This window comes from Gallus gallus, chromosome 10 (genome assembly GCF_016699485.2).
Source record: "Gallus gallus isolate bGalGal1 chromosome 10, bGalGal1.mat.broiler.GRCg7b, whole genome shotgun sequence".
NCBI lineage: Eukaryota > Metazoa > Chordata > Aves > Galliformes > Phasianidae > Gallus > Gallus gallus.
In genome coordinates this window covers 17895252-17917941 of record NC_052541.1, presented here as the reverse complement: position 1 = coordinate 17917941, position 22690 = coordinate 17895252, and the positions used below count along the sequence as shown (strand labels likewise).

Sequence of the window (22690 nt, the reverse complement as noted above, 5' to 3'; positions counted from 1 at the left end):
TTGGCAGGTGGAGGGCACTTGGTTGGACCTGGGATTGGGCATCAGTAGTGGAGCTCTTGGCAATGCCTGGGGAGTGTTGAAGCAGAAGCAGTGCTGGGTATGATGTCTGTTAGCTGAGTACCTGGAGCTTGCTGGGGAGCACAGAGCTGCTGAGAAGGGGGGAGAGCCCTTGGGAACCTGACCAGCCTGACACCAACCCCGTGCTCTGCTTCCCTGCTGCTCTCAGGTTTGTGTCCAGGGGCACGAGCTGCAGCTGGGAGCAGGGATGGGTCCTGCTGGGATGCTCAGCTTCATCTCCAAGCATCAGAGAGGCAGGCTGCTAATTAAAACCAGTTGTGCCAAAAAAAAGCATTTGGCGGAAAGGAAGGAAAGCGCTCTCCTTCCTGGGCTTTATGATTGTGCGAGTAGCTGGGCTTTGGGTTTCTGTGACACGAAGTCTTCTCTCTGCTTTGATTTGTGTGATTAAAAAAAAAGAAAAGTTTCCTGCTCTCTTCCTCATCCTCCTCCTCCTCTGCAGCTTTCTTCCCCCTGGTTTGTGGATTTGCTGTTGTTTCTGACCTGTGCTTGTGGCCAGGAGCAGTTTCCTGGATTTAAATGCCTTCAAAGACATCCATGTGTGGATGGACCGGAATGGAGGCTCCTCCTGTGTGATTAAGCCATCTTGCCTTGGGTGTATTTTCTCCTCCTTGTTCCCTGTTCATCCTTCTAATTAGGGCTTCTCGGTAATTATCTGCCATGGCCAACCCCTTCCTTTCTCAGTTGACATCGACCCAGAGCTTCTGACAGCCCTTTATGTTCTGTGTCTCCTTCCTGGAAATGCAAAGTGGAAATTACTGATATGCATTGGGTTTATTTGTTGATGACCACATGCTTTTTAGAGAAATTACTAACACCTTCTGTCTCAGGATAGCTACAGCCTGCTGTGTGTTTTGAATGGCTTTGCCTCTATTCCTACACCAACTTGACAGTGCTGGAAATGCTGAGATGTGGGGAGAAAAGCTTTGCCCTCTGCAATGCTGGTGTGACATTTCACACTGCCACCGGAGCTGCGGTGGTCCCTGAGCGCAGAGTGCACTTTTTCCTTCCCCACTGATCCCATTTCTTGTCTAAGAAAGTGCTGTTGCTCCAGGGCTGTCAGGGAAAAAGGTTGTAAAGGTTTTATTAGCAAGACAAAAAGATGTTTCCAGCCTTATTGTTCCTTGGGAAATAAGAGAAGAAATGGCAAATAATGTTTTGCTTCTTTATTAGATGGGGAAATCATCTACAAAAGGGAGCCAAGCAGCTGGGGGGGAGCAGTGCTGGCTGGAAAAGCTCAGAGGGGACAGTCCTGGCTGGGCAGTCCCTTGCTGGCTCCTGTCCTGCAAGCTTGGCCTCTTGCAGCGATGTCACAGCTGTGACAATGAGTGAGCTGGAGAAGCTCAGCCCTGCATGAAGCTGCTGCCTGGCAGGTAGAGGAGATGCTCGGGGTGGGTGTAAGGCACTGAGGGATGGCCAGGAACCATAAACGTCCTTAAAAGCAGCAGGACTGAGTAAAGCAACACTGCTTAAAATGTATTTCTGTGGGGTATGCTGGGGCTGTTAGTCCCTTCCTGTGCTTCCATCAGCCAGCAGGAAAGTTTGGTCAGATATTGAAACCTGCTTTTGAATATTCTCCTAAAGCAGGCTGCTGAGTCAGCCCCTTCACAGTTCTGCTTTTCCTTTCCTACACTGTTTTCTGCCTGGCAGGTTTACCTTTACTTCCATTTCTCGCTCTCATTTTCCATCAGTTCTATCTGTAACCATTTTGTGTTTTATTGAGCATGAATGAATGGTGATGCCTTTTAGATGAGTGATATTTTCATCTGGAGATACTTGTTCATTACGAGCCTCTGTTCAGCTGTTATCCCAGTGGCGTTTCGTGTTTACCAACAGATTATTTCAATGACCTTCCACTTGGAGGCAAATTAATTGCATGGAGAGGTTTCCTCCCGTTCTCCCACCCCAGCAAAAACTCCGCTTCTCTTCTGGTGGGACATTACAGACCTGAAATGTGATTTGGGGGTAGTGTGAGCTGTGCGGGAGCTGCAGTGATGCTTCTGGGGCCAAGTGTAACCCACGCTTACCATATGCTACCACCCTCCTCATTAGGTAAAATATGGGTGTTTCTGCCTCCCTGCAATTGATAGCAGCTCTGCAGAGCAGGGCTGTAATCACTCAGGCTGCTGCCTGGTGGATCTACATGCATTTGGGAATCAAATTTTCCATCTGTGGGAATGGGTGATGAATCCAAAGTCGTCAGAAAGGCTCTGGGTTTAGCCTCGGTGCTGTAATCAGGAACTCAGCTGTCAGCAGCTGTGATAGATCCCAAATACTTGCTTGTTGTAAGATGCTCCTGCCCCCTGAGAGGTTCCTTGGGTGCACGTAGCAGTGCTGAAATGTTGGCCTCTGAGCTGTGTTCAGAGCAGTTCATGCTCCATGGGATGAAGATGTGCTCCCCAGTTTGTACTTCCCTGCGTAGGAAATGCTGTGCATCCTTAATCCCCAGTGGCTTGTTCTCATCTTGTGCAGCAGCTGGCAGGGAGAGGACTGGAGCCGGACCCTGTGTGGACGATGAGGCACTCAGCCAACCCTTTGCCTCACCAGAACAGTGCTGAGTTTCTTCTTGTGATCCAGTGCCAGGCTCTGGCACCCTTATTCAGTATCACAGCGCTTGGCGAAATGAGATGAGTGTTCCTCTGTGGCGATGACCCTGCCAAAATCAATGGCATTGGCTCAGGGGGAGAGGTGCTGCCCTCCATCTCTGCAGGATGGTGAGCCTGGCACTGAGTGCTGATATCAGTACCTTCATCCCCTTCTCTGCATGCGTCCCTTGCACAGCAACCTCCTAGCAGATCTGCTCTAATAAAGTGTTAGAAGAACATCAGTTGGAGGCTGCTTTTGAGAACAGTGCATCGAACAGACAGTGCTCAGCTGGGCTGCTGCATCCCGACATCTGCATGTGGAGATGATCGTGCATCTCTGCACCAAGCTGGGAGCGGTAAGAAGGGATCTCTTTGCACACAGCTTGTCTTAGAAACAGGCAGGGATGGCTTGCACGCACCCCGACCCTGCTGCAGCCCCGGTGCTGTGCCTGCTCCAGGGCATGCTGCAGATATCTCACACCATCCAAGCAGCTCACCAGCCAAATTTCTTGCGAGCGGCCGCACATCTGCCTTCATTTAGATGGCTTAATGCGGGTAGCTCGTCAGCTTGATTTCCCCCGTGGCTCTACGAGTCAGCTGGGGGCCGGGGCCCCCCATTAGCAGCCCAGCCCAGTGCCAGATGGCGGGTGATGGCTTGCGGAGGCTCTGGGGCTGACGTGCCCCATTGTGCGGTGACACAAAAGCCAGCCTGGCTGGATTTATTTATTTTTTCCCCCTTCTGCTTTCATTTTCTTTCAGCGCTGTCACCATCGCAGCTCGTTCCCGGAGCTCTCTATTTATTTGTTCCGTTTCGTGGCTGGGAGGGCTGTGAAGTTGCTACTGATGATTTCCATGCAGATTCCTGTGCCTTGTCCCGTGCCAGCACCTTACTGATTTTCCTGCTCCCCATCTTTTATTCCCCACCTGAACGTGCATGCAGGATGTGCTGCCCTGGGCATGCACAAAACCCCTTATTGAACAATCTGGTCACATAAACAAGTTGTTCGGATGTCACCATCAGTCTCCCAGGGAGCCATTATGTGCCACGAGGTTTTGTTAAGATGCACTTAATCGCCATCCTGTTTATTTCGGGTGTCCCAGCAGTTTTTCAGCATTCTGGCAGTCTGTGCCACAATCACACATCTGTTACTGACTCTCCCTCTCTGGGTAGTAGCAGAAGTTGAGGTGTGAGCATTTTTTCCAAGGAAGATGCAGATTTCAGGAGGGTGAGGACTGATTGCTGGGCGTGGGGAGTGCTCATCTCCCACAGGAGCAGACTGAGAGGGCTTTGGCTCTGACTGCCTTCGTGTGCTGCAAAGCTTAAAGCTCAGCTCAGAGCTCATAGTCAGTAATAATGCCCCTGCAGTCCCACTGGCCAGGCACAGCGTTTGACCTCTGCCTGCTCTCCAGAACCCACATTGCTTTGTCAGTGTTGTTATTTAGCATCCCACGTGCACTTCGCAAACCTTTAACACACCTTGAGTAAAATGGAATCTCATGAGGACAGGAAGCTTAGGTGCTTGAATGTCATTTCTTTGGTATACAGACTGGGATCTCTTGGCTGCTTTCACAGCATCATAGAATCATTGAGATTGGAAAAGACCATTAAGATTGTGTAGTCCAACTAAGATCATTGTGTCCAGCCTTTCTTCTGTGCCTGCTGCCTTTCCTTTGGCAGGAGCTGAGTCCTCCTCTGGGCTGGGCATTGAGCATCTCCTTTTGTCTGTTGCTCATGGCACTGAATTTTGCTGCCAAGGAGATGTTTAGAAGGAAGGCTGGCAAGTGGTGGTTTATTTCTGGAGGAATGCTCATGCTTCTTCATGTGTTTCTGCTTCCTCAAACAGATTTGGGTAAAATATTTGCAAGTTCCACAATAGGAAATAGTACATGCTCTTCTCATCTCTGCTCCTCCCCCAGCATATTGATAGAGCCCCTCCATGCAGCCCTGCCAGCTGCTGGCCCTCCCTTCCTGCAGTTCTATGCCATGAGATGGACAGGAAATCCACAGCGCTCTGTGGTGTGACTACCTATGAAAACCTCGGCACTCGCAGTGGATTTCTGCATCCCCTATTTCTGACCTTTGCTGAGGTTCTGCCTCGATGTGATATTGGGACGTTGTGGTGTTGGTGATGATTTTGGAGGCAATGGGAGCCAGGAGCAGTGCAACAGGACAGTGGGAGCATTGCCTCCTTGATCCATTTCTTTCTGGGGAGTCCTCAAAGGTAACGAGTTGAATTTGATACGTCTGAAGAGTTCAATTTGATCAGTAGAGCTTGGGTGAAGAGTTTGAGAGCGACGCCTCTCTGCTTCCTACCAACCAGACACCAGCTGTCCTTGGAGAACTTTGTTTTCTGGAATGTGTCCAAGAGTTTGGTGATGGTCCAATGATAGCAAGGAAGACAAAGGTGGGATCTGCACGTCCTGACTCCCGTTTGAGAGCTGCCGTCAGTTTCATGCTCTGCGTTACCATCCTCCACATGGTTGTCCTGTTCCTCACTTGTGTTTCTCCCACCTTCTGGGCAGGGACACATTTCCCAACCACATTTAGGACCTTTTGTGGTGCAGGTGAAGGAGACAGGGACTCGTTCCGGGCACAGAACTGCTTTGGGATGGAGCGGCTGCTCCTTGTGGACCCCACGAGAGTAAGGCACAGCACTCAGACACCCTGGGGTGTCAGAAGGGATCCCATTACTGTCACTGGAGGGACCTTGTTCTCAGAGCCCAGCCCCTGCTGTCACCAGAGCTGTGACACACATGCACATATATGCAGACATACTACAAGCCCTGCTTTGCAACAAGTTCAGCCCCGTGGGGCGCAGCCGTCCCAGCAGAGGAGCAGAAAGGAGCTAACACGCATTGGCACTTGTGCAGAAACACAATCCCCATCTCACCGAGAGAAATCACGGCCAACATCAAAACACACCCACTGCACGGCGCGGCCAACGTGCCTCGGCTATGAACTTTCCCTTTGAGGTGGTAATGGTCTGGCTGGCAGCCAGGAGCAGCAGCCGCGAACGGAAAAGGGAACTTCCAGAGATAAGCTATTTTCAGCCGCCGGGGCTCCTCGCTGCGAATTAAATAGGAAAAAAAGGACAAGCTCTACGTACGCGGTCATGTGTCCCGCTTTCGTGGATTTGGCCTATTTTCTGAAGAATGGCTGTAATTCAGCTTGAATTTCCCTGGATGGCTGCCAGAGAAATAGGAAGCTGTTGCCATTGCCAAGGAGCGAAGAGGAATTCGTATAAGTAACGCGGCCACAGGGAAGGGATGACAGCTGATGGCTTCGCCACTGCTCGGAGGGAAAGCACGCCGTGGAGGAAGTTGTATTTTCTCGATATCACGGCAGCTCAGTCCTTTCTAACTCTTCGTCATTATCACCTTCAGTCTGGATCAGGTTGCGCGTAACACAATTGCATTGCTTGCCACCAGGGATGGGAGCAGAACGTGTTGGAAAATCGTACCCTCAAGAGAAATTGGGTGTTAAAATGAGTGGAAAGGAGTGTTAGGGCAGTGCTTTGTGATGCTAACTCTGTGCCTTTTGCTCTGCATCTGCATTTGGTCCTTTGGCCCCCGGACCCTCCTCTGCACAGGGGATGCTGAATGTTCCCATGCGGTGCTGTGAGGCGGCTGCTCTGCATCCAGCCGTGGAAATACATCCGGGGTGATTAATTTTCCACCTTGAATCACTTTTTTAGTCAACATGTGCACCGTTCCTACCTCCACTTCATTACTTATAAAAAAAAAAAAGAGCATGTTTGTTCTGCTCAACACAGCGTATGGGAGTGGTGAAAGAAGCAGTGTATGGAGGGATTTACAGCTAATTTTTCTTGGACAGAGAGACTGCTGTTCAGGTTGCTCCCTTTGGAAGGAAGGGATCTGCTCTCAACCTGGGTTAGCTCTGCAGAAGCTTTGCCCCGTGTCTTTGTGCAGCTCTTCTCCTTGGTCTGACCCTGAGCGTTGCAAGCCTGGCACGTCCGGGGGTCCTACAGCCCAGAGCAGCCCACGTTGTGTGGAAGTCCCCCCGACCCTGCAGCAGGAGGGGAAATGCAGAGCGAATGAACGGCGCCGGGGCTGGTTGCTGTCGGCCTGATAAAAATGGCACCTTGCCCAAGTCTCCTATAAATCACAGGTTCCATTCGGAAAGGAGTTTTCTGTGGTAATTAATGAGCCGGTATAAAGACATTAAATGGAGAATGTGCGGTGATAGAAAGGCTTGTCATTCAGCGAGCCATCTTCCCCCCTGTGAATAACCAGGAGGGAACAAAGGCCAAACTCCTTATAGACTGAAGTGTGCTATCTCTGATAGCTGGGAGTGAGGCAATTCTCTGAAAATAACAAAGGCGCGCTGAAATACATTAGTAAACTAATTACAAGAGAGCTGGTAAAAACAGATGCTGAAGATTTAAAGCTATTATTGGAATGATGGCTAGCAGAAAAATGGGGGCTGACAACAAAAAATTAAAAAATGCATCTCGTTTAAAATTCATTAGCCTGTAAATCAGGCCGGCTCCCGGTCTGCGAGTGGGGCCAATGGCATTTCCGTGGGCAGCGGTGATGGGATGCTTCCTGTCCTTCACCTTTCTGAATTCCACCGTATCTCCTGGAGCTACTGAAATGAAGTGTGTGCACCAGAAAGGTGGGCACGGCTGTAGGGTTTGCAGTGCCATGTGTGTAACCCAGCCAGGAGCTCTGAGTGGGGACGTACCTACACGGGGATGTTCCTACGGAGGTGTTGCAATGGGGCAGGAGAGTGCCTGGCACTGTTCTGCTCTTCTGTGCAGTGCGGGGATGGCTCGCAGCCTCTCTGGGCTGCTAAAAGTGGGAGTGCTTGTCTGTGCTTGTTATCAAGAGCACTTGGCTGCAAACAAAGTGCTCCGCGGCCAAAAACAGCTGTGCGGGAGCTTCCTCTTGTACCATCCCCATCAACATTTGGGAGCGGGCTGGAAGACATGATGATTGTGCAACAAATCACAATGGTAACCATGTAATTCGCCTTAATTGTCTGCATCGGAGTGGGAAAACCTCGATGGAAGCTGGCAGGGCTGCTGCCTTCTGGCGGTGCCGTGTGATGCTTCCTGCAGCCTCCTGCAGGCTGTGGGGCAACGTGCCCTCCATCTCCTCGGTATTTCAGTGGGATAATGCATAGGTATTTTGCAAAGAGCAAACATCTGCTTTGGAGAAAGCCTGGGAGGCGGTGAGATGTTGAAGTAGCCCAGAGCACAGTGAGCTGTGGGTGCAACAGGGGGCATCCTGCAATGTTGGACATACCTGGGGTCCAGAAGCCTCCTGCAGTGCTGGGGTTTGCTGTACTCGAGAAATCCCCTTACAGAAACACAGGAGCCCTTTGTGGTTCGTCACCGCCTTCACCCTTGGTGCCGGCATACTGTGATGCTGACAGATAACCTCCGCCTGAACCGCAGAGTCGCCGGCCCCATATGCAGCGCGCCTGAGCAAATTAAGAGTTGTTTACGACATTTAATACTCCCCCCTCCCTCCAGCAGCAGGGCAGCAGGACCACAGGTTTGGCTTCACAAATGGTCGCCTCAGGATACACTAAACCCTGTCACGAGCCAGAGAGCAATTTCGTCTTGAAAAATTACTGCAATAGCACTGCATGATAAAGGTCTCTCCCAGTCTCTCTCTTTCCTCCAGAAACTTCTCTCCCTGAAACCAATTTTAGAGTGCTGAAGGCACTGGTTATTACTTGATTTCCCTGTGCAACGACAGGGTGCAGGAAGGCACGTGGCCACGGTGGGGTGCACGTGGTGGGATGTGCTGGGAGGGGAGGGAGGCACTCGGGCCCTGAGATTGCTCAGATGCATCTTTTGGAGTGATTTATAATGCTGCCTCGTGGTAGGGGATGGACCTCGGGTTTGGGCTGTCACTTTGTGCCCATCTCCTCTATAACAAGGTACATGGGTTGTAGGAGAGGTTAGAGGATGCACAGAGCCTTGGCTGTTTGTTCGGCCTCAGAGGGAGCTTTGCAATGGCACCGTGGGCATTGGGCATCGAGGATGCTCCATGTGCAATCCTAAGGGTGGCACTGAGCCTGCAGACATTGCCAGAACCCTACTCTTCCTTTGGTCAGTGCTCAGCAGAGATTTGCCATCTCAGTGCAATTGAGATGCATCTGAATTGAATTGCATCTGCAGCAACTTGCCTCCTGGTGGACTGGAGTTGCGCAAAGCAACGGATAGGTTTTTTTCCCTCTTGCAAAATATCTGTTGCATGTTGTCTCCTGTGGGCAGCTGCTTTCATCCCCATCCCAGGGATTTAAGGCAGGGAAGAAAAGCCAGGTGGGAACTCTGTCCCTCAGCCAGAGGAGTGTGACCAATGGGAGCATCCGCCCAGCCTCGTTTAAGTTATTGCACTCAGCTCTGCTTGAGGCCGACAGCGTGTGGCAACAGCAAACAGGAGCACACAAAATGCAGGGAGGGCAGAGAGCCTGGGCCAGCTCAGGGAGGAAAGGACAGCAACAGGCAGAGAGGAGCGTTTGGTGCAGAGGCTGTGAGCAGTGTGACCCTCCTTCCATCTGCCTGGCACAGGGAGCGGGATGGACTTCCCCTTCTTTCCTATCCCCACGCATTTTGGGTTCTCTTCCATGAGCTAAACTCCTCCAAAATGTCTTCCTTGACTCCCGAGCCTTGCAGCCTGTTTTCTTTTGGGATCTGAGGCCCAGCACGGACAATAGAGTTGGGGATTTCAGCCCACTGATTAGCGGGCGGGGGCAGAGGGGATTTTCCCTGTGCTGGGAGCAGCGCGGCTGCTCTTTAAGATTTTTTTCCCTTTCCAAAGCCGAGAGAAAGGTGATTTTTCTTCCCTGGAAGGCCGCCGCTCCTCCTGGAGAATTAAACAGACAGATGGGCGTTGCTGCCGTTCACGCTTCGCTATGCACAAAGCGCCTCGCGCTCAGCACTGGGCTGGCGGCCGCGCAGCGCCGGCATCGCACAATGGCATCATTAGACACGCGGGGCAGCTCTGCAGCTGGAGCAGCCACCGGGCTGCGGTGCTGTCGGGCTTTTTAGTACATATATGCATCTTTTATTTAAAAAGAAAAAGAAAAAAACATAGGGAAAGAAGATGCAGAGTCTTGTCTTAAAGATTGGGTGAAGCAGTCTGGCAGTGGGAAGGGGACTTAGGCTGGGAGAGAGTGGAAGAAGCTCTTCTCTCTCTGTTTGCATTGGAACAGGAGGTGGTGGAGTCACCGTCACTGGAGGTGTCCAAGAACCGTGGAGATGTGGTGGTTGGGGACACGGTAGTGGGCACGGTGAGGGTGGGTTGGGCTTGGACTTGGGGATCTGAGAGGTCTTTTCCAACCTTAACGAGTCTGTGATGTGAGGCAGGTGCCTTGTGGTGATGCCAATCAGGATGGGTATTTAATGAGCCTCAGGGATACCGAGGGTTGGTTCTGCTGCAGCTGTGAGCCCAGTCTGAGGCCAGGTCAGGGCTGGGTTGAACTGGCATGGTGGGCCATTGTGTTTTAAAAACAACCCTGACTTCTGCTGACCCAAAGGGAAATTCAGTTTCATTAGGAAGTTGGAAATATTGTGAATATTATGAAAATCAGCAGCTTTACCAGCACCAGGAGAGAACTGTGTCTGTCTGTGACTTGTTCTCACCATGTGCCTCTCAGGATTCATATTCATCAGCTGTAATGGAGCTAAAGAAGCCTGCCTTCCTCGTCAGGAGCAGCTGGAAGCTCAGGTACTCCCTTGTTCCATGCACTGAATTAATTCAGAGGCATTTTAGCCACGTGCCTCCATTAGAAGAGGCCCGAATTTAACAGGTTGGTGGCAGAATGTGGAGAAAAGGTCTTTCCCTTGGGTTGCAATTTGTGGGCTCTGTGGCCTTGGTGTTTGGGAAGTTTGGCACCTCCCCAACATCCTCATATATCACAGCCCTGGGTATTTGCTTCCCACAAGTAATTTAGAAGCAAAAGGCAATGCGACTCCAGATCTAGGTGGGCTTCCCAGTACTCTCCTAACACTGTGCTTGGCACTGAGCCTTGTAAGTTTTCTTCCTACCCTTGTGTCTGCAGCTGATAATAATGTTTGCGTTTTAATGATTCTAGCAGGCCTGGGATTTACTTTGACATACCAAGTTAATGTTTTCTTTTTCTATATCAAATCTAGGTCAATCTCTGGCTTAGCGCTAATGCTGTGCTGAGCAAAAAAGGATTGGCCGCTAATGGTTTCAATTTAGTTTTTCATGGAGTCAAGGAAATTTCATTCGATGCCTGTTTTCAGTTTTATTCCATTGGCCTTTCCACAGGAGCTGGTAGGCTGGGAGGGTGTTTGCTCTTTGATTAGAGGAGCCCCAGCATGCTTGTTTGCCAGAACAAATCCCCTGTGAATATGGATGAGGATGAGAGCTGCTGCTCACCTGCGTGATGCTGTGGCTTTGGAGCAGTGTCTGTAGGACGTGCACAGGGATGAGGGCTTCTCTTTAGGGTGGAGCCTTACCCATTTTAACTGAGGTCCTCCAAGATGAAAAGAGAGGAAGAGTAACTCTTTTGCCTCAAGCCTTAGACTTCCCAGCTGGCATCTGTCTGAGGTGGGAAGGTGCACCCACGTGAGTGGCATAGAAGGACTGTTAAAACCATTGGCACTGAGGGATGTGGTTTCGTGGTCATGGGTTGACTAGGTGATCTTTGTGGTCTTCTCCAGCCTTAGTGATTCTGTGATTCAATGTTACCCCATCTTCTGCTAGCCTTATTCTGTGGCATTTTGGTTCTATATCCCCGTGCTTTGTGTCAGTCCCTGTGTACCGTGGCTGGAGTCCGGGAGTGATGAGAGTGGAAACACTGAGATGCCATGGCTTGCAACATCGGCATGGAGCAGGGTGTGTGTGTGTGGGATTCGGGTCTGGCTTTATGGTTTCCTGGGTACCCTGTGCTCACCATGCATATGTGAATGGAGCCGTGCTCCACACGGAGGTGGAAGAGGGCAGATGAATGGGATGCCTGATGACTTCACAGAGGGACCTGGGGCAGCACCAGTTCCTCCATTGGCACACAGATGGCAGAGACTGTGGCAGAGCAATGGGTAACGCGGGCTGCTGGATTCCAGGTGTCTCCCTGCTGAGGAGCTCATGGATGTGACGGAATATTGTGATCGCGTGTATTTATTTTTTAAATGATTGTGGCCATTAGCATAGAAATTAGATGCAGCTACCTGGCTGCTAGCCAGCCCAACCTGGCTGCCATGCAGCTCCTCTCCATGTCTGCTGGCAGCAGGAGTCTGCCAAAGGACAGGTGACAACCATGAGCAAGCACTTTGCTGCAGGAGTTTGTTAGAGTGGCCTGGGACATATGTAAAATTCTTGGGTGGCTCAGCAGAGATTGAGGCCTTCTGAGCAATGCCCAGCAAAGCAGCCGTGCTCCTGTTCTGCTCCTCTCTGCACACCCTGAGATTTATTTCTGGCTGAAAGCAGCATCCGGGCAACCACTCACTTTAAGTTGGGTTGCTGTTTTACAGGCGATGCTACAAAAGCCTTTGTCTCTTCAACTGTAAATAAACTTGTAAACCCGTGTTAAAAATAGCATTTTGCAGCTCGGTGAATGAATTTTTAATGCATCTTCTGCAAACCAGCTGGTCTTGGCAAGGGTCACAGTGTTTCCTAGGCATTTAACATAAAACCGTGCTTCAAAGCCACATTATAGGGTCGTTGAAAAGTAATATTTTACTTAACATCCTCATAACTGAATTATTTATAACTTTCCATGTTTTATTCATGATAAATATTAATACTAGTGTCTTTAAGAGTGGAGGTTATTGCTGCAGTTTTACCTATAAGAGGTGATATTATTGAAATAAAGGAACGACAGTGAATTCTACAGCCAGCAGAGCGATGTCTGTACTGGGGCTGTTCTCATTCACACTTCCTTCTTCTTATCAACCCTGTCAGCCACCAAAAAACCTCAGTGCAGAGCATCTGTACATTTGTAAGCAATTTTCTGGCAGGCATCTGAATCCCTGCTTTTTCTTTTTTCTTTTTTTCTTTATTAACAAGCTTTGTGTCATTCTCTTTAATTCTTGGATTTGTTTCTCAGTAAGGGTTCATTGGCTTTGGTTGCGAGATGCTCGCCCCAGCCTGAGCTCTCCTGCCTTGAGAACTTCCATTTGTTTCAGTACCACTTTGGAAAGGGGTTGCCTGGGTTGGAGGTTGCTGTGCAAGACCCCCCAGCTGCCTTTGGACTCCTTCGGGTGCTCTGGGACGTGAGCAGTCTCATTTCCAGGCTGAACCTGTAGGAGCTGGGTAAATTACCATTTGAGCACTGGGCTCTGCCCCATACCAGAGGGGTTATTTGCATTAGCTTTCATCTTGGGAAAGGGAAATAATCAGTGCCTGATCGTTTGCCTTGTGCTGATGCGTACAGTCTGACACGGGGCTGGGGGCCCCAACCCACCCCTGTATGGCTGAAAGCCCCTCCCAACCCCACAACCAGGTTGAGGTTTTGCTGTGCGTCGTTGCAATCCTCTTAACAAATCTGCTGTGAGCCGTGGGTCGGGGAGCAGGGCAGGTTAATGCAACACATATTTAATGTATGATTGCTAATGGCCACCTCCCATCTGCCTGCGCCCAACTGGAGTTTGCAGATGAATGATTAAGCTGCCCTGACACATGGGCAGCTTGTTCCTTAACAGAGGTACATTCATTACGCCCGACACATGTAACGGGGACGGGGCTTTCTGGCTGGTGTGATGGGGCTGGGGCTCTCTCTGAGTTTATTTTATATGATAATGGGAGCAATCTTCCTGCAGATGCAGCACTATCAATGAATCACGAGCTAAATAACCACTGGGATGTTTATTAGCCTTGAATATGTTTATTGCAGAGTCAACAGGCAGCACCTTCCAATTAATTAATAGTAATAATTACTGTATTATTTATGTAGCTCTAACAGCATGCCAGCGTCTTTCTGCACAATGGTTACAGCTGTGGCTGTGCTGCAGTGGGCAGGTCTGCATGCACCCCATGTGGGCATGCTGGGGTCTGTCATTCACTGTGGGGTGGTCTCAGCATCGTTGGTGAGCGGAGCTGCTGAGCTCCTGGCAGCCTGCTCTCTGCTGCCTGAGACCTGTTGCTCTGCAGCATGGGATTGCTGGAAGGTAGAAGGTGTGATGAGTCAGTTGGCTTGGCGTGTAGGTGTACAGCAAGAGTTGGCCACGAGGCAGGAGAATAGGCTTCAAACAACCTGCTCTTCTGCCATGGTGGATGCAGGGTGATGCTGTTTGCCAGCTGTAGGAAATCGAGGTATTTGTAGATCATGTGCAGCTGTTGGTCATGGATCTCTTTTCACACATGAATATTTTTGAGGCCCTGGCACTGCTGCCCAGAGAAGCTGTGGATGCCCCATCCCTGGAGATACACAAGGCCAGGTTGGATGGGGCTTTGGGCAGCCTGATCTGGTGGGGGCAATCAGTCCATGGCAGGGATTGGAACTAGATGATCTTTAAGGTACTTTCTAACCCAAGCCGTTCTGTGATTCTATGATTTTTGTCTCTCTTTGTGTCTTCCAGCCATGTCTGACTTCCACATCCACCCTCAGAATGCAGTGGTGGAGGAAGGGGGTGTTGCAAGGTTCCAGTGCCAGATCCATGGTCTCCCTGAGCCCGTCATCCTCTGGCAGAAGAACCGCATGCCAGTCAACACGGACAATGAAAGGTAGGGCATATCCAAGCCACATAATGCTGTTCTATCCATGGGTGGGAACAGGTGACAAAGTTGTACTACAGTATGACTGATGTGGGCTGAGACTCTTATCTACTGTTTCTGCCAAGGAAGACTCTTTCGGTTCATGTTTTGAGTTGTCTGGGCACCTTCTGGCTAAAGACTGTCCTGAAATAGTGCATGCTGTAGGTGTCCCTCTTCATTGCAGGGGAGTTGGGCTAGAGGACCTTTAAAGGCCCCTTCCAACTCAAATGATTCTATGATTCTGTTACAGGAGAGTTAGTTAAACCCTTTTAGCTGATGTTTCCAGGGCATAGTCTTACACTGCCCTCCCCTGAGAGGAGGCAGCCCTCCTCCAGGCTGACGTTCCAGCATGGAGAGCCCACCAGCGGTCCTGGCAGAGCTCAGAGCAACTCTGGCATCCCTCATCACTCTGCGGCCCCACTTTGTGCAACTCTTTCCAAGCTAGAATCATGATTTCTGGTCTTACAGGTGTCTCCTGAACCTCTGCAAGCACTGAGTTATACCACAGCTATCAGACTGAGCTCCCTCACAGTGTTTTGTGGGTGGGAGCAGGGAAGCTCTGCAGAGCATCCCACAGTGCTGCCGTTTCCCCTGCAATCTTCCTGCAGAGAAACCCCAACCTCTCCCCTTCCCCCACGCTAAGCCTGGGACAGCACGTCCTCACTTCCTGTGTTTGCCAGGCTGCTCCCTTCGTGTTGGAAACATCCCTAATCCCAACAGGTGGCAGGAAGCACATGCTCCGCACCAGCGTTCCCAGCTGCAGGTTGGGGTCTGCATAACTGGCGGTGGGAGACAATCAGTTGCAGCACACCTCCATCGCCAACTGATGGCCGTGCATTGGGAATAGGGGAAACCAGGAAGCTGTAAATATTTTTCCTGAAAGCCTCTATTCTTGAAATGTCAGTCCTACTGCAGCGCGTGGTTGGGTTCTTTGGACGCAGGAGAAAACATGAGGAGTGGAACAATACTTGACCTTTTCAGTGGTACGGTGAACTTACAGTAGAAGGACCCAAGAGGCCCAGCCCTGCAGTGGAAAACTGCAACTGTCAGGTTGTGTTTTTCTTGGTGTTTTTCATCTGAGCTTTTTTTAGCCCGGTACATGGTTGATTTGTTAACTTTAATCTCCTCTGAAGGCTCCTCACTCATACAAGTGCTAAACTAACGATGTGGCAGAGTAGGGCATCTGGTCCAAGGTAGCATCAGCAGGGGTGAACGGTGAAGAATTGGGCCTGACACCTCATGTATATCCTGATGAGATGTTGCAGGATAGGTGATGTTCCTGATTGCCCCTTCTTGAGCCTCAGGTCACCGGTGTGGGGATGGTCAGACCTGTGGCACAATCCAGGTGTGACAGGGACTCTTTTTCTCCAAGACTGGGGAGGAGGAGGCAGACCACCACAAACTGCACTCATCCCACTGCTTCTCCTGTGGGACAGGGAGCTTGCCCAGGACATGGCCTAGGGGCAGGTTTTCTATGTTTGGTGTCCTGATTTTTGAGCAGGCTTTTAATAGGAGTACAGTTGTAGGGCAGATTTTTATTGTTAGCTCAGTAGATTAATCTCTAACACCAACGGTCCTGGGTGATGAGGGTTGTTTCTCTAACTGAATTGGATTTCTGCATTAATCACGCTTGGCGCATTTCTACGTATAAAGTGTATATAAATTGGTATGCTGAGTCTTGCACTTGGAGGCTTTGAAGGCAGAATAATAGCTTTGGAATTGAATCTTCTAATGCTGTGGGCAGATTGTTAACAAAAATGAAGGCTTCTTGTGGTATAATTCATCCAAAACAATGGGCATTTTAAAGTCCCAGAGAGATTGCAATCAACTTCGGGACGTGTAGAACTGATTGCTGTCATGCTGCCACCGACACCGAGCCACACATATGGAAGGTGGCACAGGGAGCAGGTTATAGGCACTTAACCATATGCTGCTATAGAAGAAGATATTCTTCATCTTCCAGGCGGAAATGGATTATTAACTCATCACAGTGTAATGACATACTACAGCCAATTTAAACACACAGTTGCCAAGCAACCTGTGATGTATGTACACGTGTGTATGTGTATGCATGCATGCTCTAAGTGAACCCGTTTTGTATATACAAAATATTTACAGTTACAGATATGCCCATACAGTATCTGTTTTAAAGACTCTTTTCCATGCATTTGAGGTTTTAAGGTTGCATGGGTTTGAGTCCTGTGTTGGGCATGGAGCTGGAAGTGTGGAGCACACACTTTTCCTGGTGTGTGCTCACAATCACTGTGCTTCAGCTGATGGGAGGTAACACACATCAGCTGTGCTCACATGAGAACACACTTCCAAAGCTTTCCGCAGGGTGAGTAGGAAACAGCTACTTTGAAGCCATCCTTTCCCAAGGATGCATCAGAAGATGAAAAAAGGGATCCAACCTTCCTCCCCTGCATATCATGTCCTGCCTTGCAAGGTTCTGACTCTGCTTTTCCTCCTGCTGCAGGTACACGCTGCTTCCCAAGGGTGTCCTCCAGATTACAGGACTGAGAGCAGAAGACAGTGGGATTTTTCACTGCGTTGCCACCAATATTGCTAATGTGAAGTTCAGCCGGGAGGCCAGGCTCACTGTGTCAGGTCAGTACCAGCACATGCTATCCTGGCTGCCTTTCCTTCTTTTTCTACCTGTTGCTGTTCTAGAATGGGACCATTTAAGAGAGCTTCAGGCTGACAGCACTGAGAAGTGTTCCTCTGTCAGGCAAAAGCACTTTCCTTGTTCTGGATTAGTCCATTTGGTAGCAGATAAATCTGTCTCTTAGCCTTCAAATTAGTGCCAGTTTCTGGAGAGGGGGAGGACAGTGTGAACAAGAGCTACAGCAGCTTTCTTTTGGAAATGTGGAAGACTCATCATTTCCTTATGAGACATGCCCACCCTGTAAGTAATTGCAGCACACATGGTGATCAATTATTTATCTAATAGGGGAATTATGTTCTGTAGGCTGTTAGTGTTACACTGCAACCAGAGTGAGCTAACCTTTCTTTTGCAAGATGAGAAGGAAAAACCCCAAGCACCCCAGTCTGAATTTTGTCTTAGTTCTCCATCCAGATTCGGAGCAATTGGCAGAAAACGGGTTTTTCACCTCCAAAAGCTCCAGCTGAAGAAATGACAGTGCCTTGTGGTCCCTCCACAGAAAAGGGACCCAAGTCATATACCGGCTGCTCTTTTGTGTGCTGCTGGAGATACAACACAATAAAGCTGTGAATTCAAACCAAAGCAACTCACATCAAAGCTTTGCATGTGCAGAAGTTCAGTCTGTTTGTGAGACTATCCAAACTGTCCCATGGAAGTGATGAGCTTGTGTGCAGTTGAGGAAGAAGGAGGTTGCAAATACACTACTGTGTTTCCATAGCTGTGTCACACTCCACTGCCCTGCCAATTGCCCGTCTTCCATTAGCCATCCACGTGGGACTCAAGCTGACCTCTTGGAGACCTGTGGAGCAATTTCTAAACTTGATTTTTAGATTGCCTCCTTCCACTTAGGAATTTCTTTGCTGGTCAGTCTTTTTAATTCGAAATGCTTTTAGCTTCAGAAGTCTCTGGTGGTGTTTCAGTAGCTGCTCCTGGCATAGGAAGTGGAAAGTATTAAGTCAAATCACACAATCCAGCCTCAGTGGTGAATGACACCATTGTCTCTCTCCTTAGAAATCACACTGCCTGCCTTCACCCTCCCAGCCAGCTGCCTGGCCGCTGGTCCTGCAGCAGGAGGCTTATACCTGCACCAAGTGTCAGATGAGCCCCTGCAGGCTGTAAAAAAGCAGTGTGTGTGAAATGGGGAGTAGCTGAGGAGTGAGTGATGCTGTGTATGTCAGCTTTGGTGGGGAAAGAAAGCAGGTTAACTGGTTCTGAAAGACCTGGGAGCTTTTGATGCCTGTTGCCTGCCTGTTCTCTTGATCTATGTGAACAGTAACTGCATGAAGGTGGGAAAAGTACAGTAAATTATCAGCACATTGAAGTTCTTTGTGTCAATTTTCTGGTCTGAGTTATTGTTTCTTGTAGGACAGAAAGTGTTAGCTGTTGTCGTCTTACCATCCCTCGTTGCAAATGGATATTCTCCAGGTTTCCTGTCATTGCGATGTTTGTGGTTTTCCTCTTCCTTAAAGCACTCAGATGATGAATACAGGCTCAGCATTTAAGTGTCTGCTGAAGGGCTTGGGCTGTGCTTCAGCTGCTGCACGTGAGCAGCGCAGCAGTCACTGCAGTAACTCTGAGCCTGCTGAAAACACACTGCAGTGGGTTAAATCTCTGTGAAACAGGTTCGTGCTCTGTGTGTTTGCAAAGAGGAGGATGGCTGCTGCAGGGGAGGAAGCAGCCTCCTCGCAGCACATCCCTTCCTCTTGCACGCAGCCCTGCCTTGCAGCCCTGCTGATTGATTATGTTCAAGTGCCTGCTTAGCGGAGCTGCTCCCCGGGGGCTGCCTGCCTCTCGGCGCTGACACCTTTTCAGCATGAGCTGCATCTCTCTCTGCTGCCGTCCTTTTGATCAAGATCTAACGGCCCGTGCCATCACTGCTGAAGTGCCTGTCACTCCAACAGAGCTGGGGACCTCCCCATCCTCTGCAATTGCTGCTGGCGGAGTCCCTGCAGACCGTGAGCATCAGCAGAGGCTTCTTCCCTTTCAGAAGAAATCCCCCTCACGTTGCATTGAACATTGAGGATGAGAATCTCTCACTGTGTCACTTCTTCCACCTCAACCCTGCATCTTGGCTGGAAGAGGAAACCTCCTCCCTGAAGGCCAGGGCTTGGCCATGTCCCTGCTGGGCAACTGTCCCCTCTGGGGACCTACTGGGAGCTGGCAGTGGTGGAAGCATCAATACTGGAGATGGTCGTGGTCTGACCAAACTCATGGAGCTGATCCCGTGCCTGGAAGCCTGATTGCATATGTAGGACTCGGGGTATAAATCAAAGAGTGTGATTCCTTTGTTGTTGTTGGCAAAATGGAGCATTTTATAAATTCTGCTTTGGTCTCAGCTCCCATTTGCTGATATTCTTGGGTGACCTTGGACAATTCGTTTCATTTTTCAGTGTTTTGAAATACTGAAATCTGTATATAATACGATGATAATATCGTATTATTCTAAGCGTGAACATTTACTATTGTGATTTAGAACAATAAATTTACATGGGTTTTAAAGGCACTCTGAGATACTGAGGGGGAAGGTATTGTTTTTCAGATCTCTTGGGGTTAGCCAACCGGTCATATGAATTTATTGTGCATTCTGGTTCTCATCAAAAAAATCTACATTTTATGGCTTGCAGTGAAATGCATTCAATGAGAAAGTCAGCTCTTAAGTCACACTGACACGGTGATTTTTCTTGCATTTTGCCCACTTAGACACAACCTTGGAGCTTTTTTCCTGCAGGGATGATGAACACGAGCTGCTCTGATCCACGCTGGCCCTTTGGACCAGTGTGAAACGCCCCTGCTCTGACAGGGTAACCCTAAAAAATGCAAGAAGAAAGGAAATCTTGGAGAGAAACTCTTGCAGATAGGTTTTCTCTTTGGTGGGGGACAGTCCCTGCACTGTATCCCTGCTCATGGCAGACCTCTGCTCCCACTCCCCCCTGCCCTGTCCTTCTTGGGGGGGGTCAGCCCATGTATTCTTCTCTGCAGGTGTTTTTCACAGAGCATTTTTGCCAGCAGCAGCTGTCAGATTGTTTAAATTCCTCAAACATTGCTTGACCTCAGCATTTCTGGAGTGCAACCCAGCTCTTGTTGGAAACGGGGAGCATGGAGACTAATGAGGAGGCTGTCAGTGTTCTTGTTTGCTGATGAAGAACTGAGAGTACCTCCCTTAATTCCTCTCTTGCTTCATTCCAAAGAAATGGGAGTGAAGGCTGATGGGAGCTTCGGCCCAGGAATAAGGCACTTTCTGGGGTTCACAGGAGGTTCAGCTGTGACGCAGGGTGATGGTTTTGTCCCCAGTCTCCTTTTGCCTGGTGAGGTGTAATTTCTGTCTCTTGTCCTTTGCCTCTGCTGGTCCCAGTGTCCTTGCACCAGAGCTTTTAATATAGATCCAGGCGTTGGACTAGATGGTCCTTATGGGTCTCTTCCATGTCAGGAGATTCTCTGAATCTCTGTTCTTGGGTGAGGGGTTTTGTTCTGGGCTGCTGCCCGTTGGTGCTGCTGTAGTGCAACTAAGTATTTGTGATCTCACTGTGAGCAATGATTGTACCATGACTGCCTCAGGGCAGTGTGATGGAGCCGATCCTGCACCCTGGTACACCAAAGTGAACCAGCACTGGTGTGCTGCAGAAGACAAGGGATGACTGCCCTATGGTCTGCAGCCAGGAGAGCAGTTCCCTTCTCTCTACCGTATGTATACAGGGATCAACAGGGCTGTTTGTGGCTGGGTAAGGTGGCTGAGTTCTCCCCAGAAATATCAGTGCCCTCTTAAAACGCATTCAGACAATGCGGCTGCCTCACGAGTATTGCAATCCTTTTGTTTCATTTATTTCCCAAATATATTGAGGGTGGCACCAGCCACATCGTTTATACTTAAAGGATGAACAGAGCCTTCTGTGTTTCCATCAAACAACAGAGAATCAGATGCTGCCAGGCCATGCAGATGCCTTCTAATGATGCTTCTGTCCTTGCAGGCTCCCACTCCACTGTTTACAAGGACCCCATGATTCTCGTTGGACCGGAGAACCTCACGCTGACGGTGCATCAGACCGCAGTGCTGGAGTGCATCGCGACAGGCAACCCCCGGCCCATCGTCTCCTGGAGCCGCCTAGGTAAGCCTGGGGTGATGGGATGTCTCCCCATTGCCATCACATGGGAAGTAAGGAGTGCCACTGGCTATCTCAGCAACAAGTGATTCACTCTTTCCATTCCTACAGTGATTAATTGTATGCTTGAAGTGCTTTTTATCTTCTTGTCTACGCTATGCTTTTTCCCTCTGCCAAGATCCTGTTTTCAGCTGTTAAGGAGTGGGCTGGTTCAACCTGTAGATGTATCATGAAAGGTGATAATTTTATCTTTCCCCGAGTGACAGCGTCTCCTTCAGCTGCATCAAAAACATCACCACTGTTGGCCCCAGAGAAACAAAATCGTACACAAACATGTCTTCCACGTAAAGCAGACTTGAAAGAAACTTGCTGCCTGTTCAGAGTTCTATAAAAGCAGAGAGAGCTTAAGGTAGCACGTCTGAAGCTCTGAAAAAACAGATGCTCGCTGCTGAGGTCAGTGATATTGTTTAAATGGCACAGAAACCAGGGCCAGTGTCTGATGGCATCATACAAGCAAAACTAATGTTTTTCCCAGTCTGAAAGCATGGGTTATTTTAGGCTGTAACTGGGATACTAGCTCAGAAAATACTTTGTGCAGAGCAGTGCTTCCGTTGCCCAGCGACGTCTGTGCTGAGCAAAGAGCTGATGGCTTTTGATTTGTCTTCTGGAGCTTGTAACTCTATGTGAGTGTGCTGTGGGGTTGGGTTCAGTTAGCATTTCCCAAGGCCTCGTGGTCTGTAAGGTCGTGTGGTTTTTAAAAGCTAATCTCCCTGAGTCATCCCAAGTGGCTCTGAAGCACGAACAGGGATAATCTTGTCCCGTGCCGCTGTGCTGGATGTGGGGCTTCAGGTCTGTGCTGCTGGGGTCAAGTCAGGCTCGTGGGAGGAGTGATGTCCCGCTGCAGAGCCATCTGTGAGGGCACGAGGACACGTACCCAGCAGTAATAGTGCAGCTTCTCCATGCTTGCCCTCCTGCTCACTTCCTCTGGTGGATTATAAAATCAACTTGTGTCTGCCACTGACTGCTTTTTTTCCCCCAGAGCCATAACCATCAGATTGATGCTGGTTTAAAAATTCCCCAGATAAGCTCTAGCACTGTTCTGGTTCTCTTGGACACAAAGCAGCTCTACGTTAGCTCTAAACTATAATAAACTACGTTATAATTGCCTTAATTGTAAGTGCTTATTACCTTCTTCAAAATGCTTGTCTCTATAGAGCAGTGCAATAATGAAGATGTAATAGCTTCATGCTAGGTTTGTCTGGATGGTGTGAGCTCAGCGTTGCCTTCCACCAAAAATAAACACCCCTTGTGGCAAAGCAGCAGATTTAGAGCTACTGAACGGCAAGGAGAGCTCATTATTTTTCCCTTCCCTTTGGTGTGAGTGTTCCATGTCCAAAGGACAGCAATATCTTCATAACATTTCACCATTCTCAACAGCGATGTGGCTTACAGGCCGTCAGATGAGTCTGTAGGCCTGCCATCTCTTTGCAGGGATTTCAGAAACACTTTCCTGCCTTCATCCCCTCCCAGAAATGATAAAATCCACGGCATGAAGTCTTAATGATGTGCAGCTG

The 22690-nt window shown here is 49.4% G+C and overlaps 1 protein-coding gene across 2 annotated transcripts in view; it reads left to right on the top strand.

Moving 5' to 3' along the window:
* The window catches only part of IGDCC3 (immunoglobulin superfamily DCC subclass member 3), an 83512-nt gene that overhangs the window by 34412 nt on the left and 26410 nt on the right, over positions 1-22690 (top strand). Inside the window, exons 1-4 of one of the 2 annotated variants that reach the window (XM_040706676.1) lie at positions 12894-12917; positions 14183-14327; positions 16834-16964; positions 20985-21122. In XM_040706676.1, the coding sequence (XP_040562610.1) occupies positions 14185-14327; positions 16834-16964; positions 20985-21122 (412 nt within the window). In that variant the 5' untranslated portion in view covers positions 12894-12917; positions 14183-14184. Of the gene's footprint in view, positions 1-12893; positions 12918-14182; positions 14328-16833; positions 16965-20984; positions 21123-22690 lie in introns of those variants that run through there. The other variant, XM_413904.8, reaches the window with a different exon arrangement.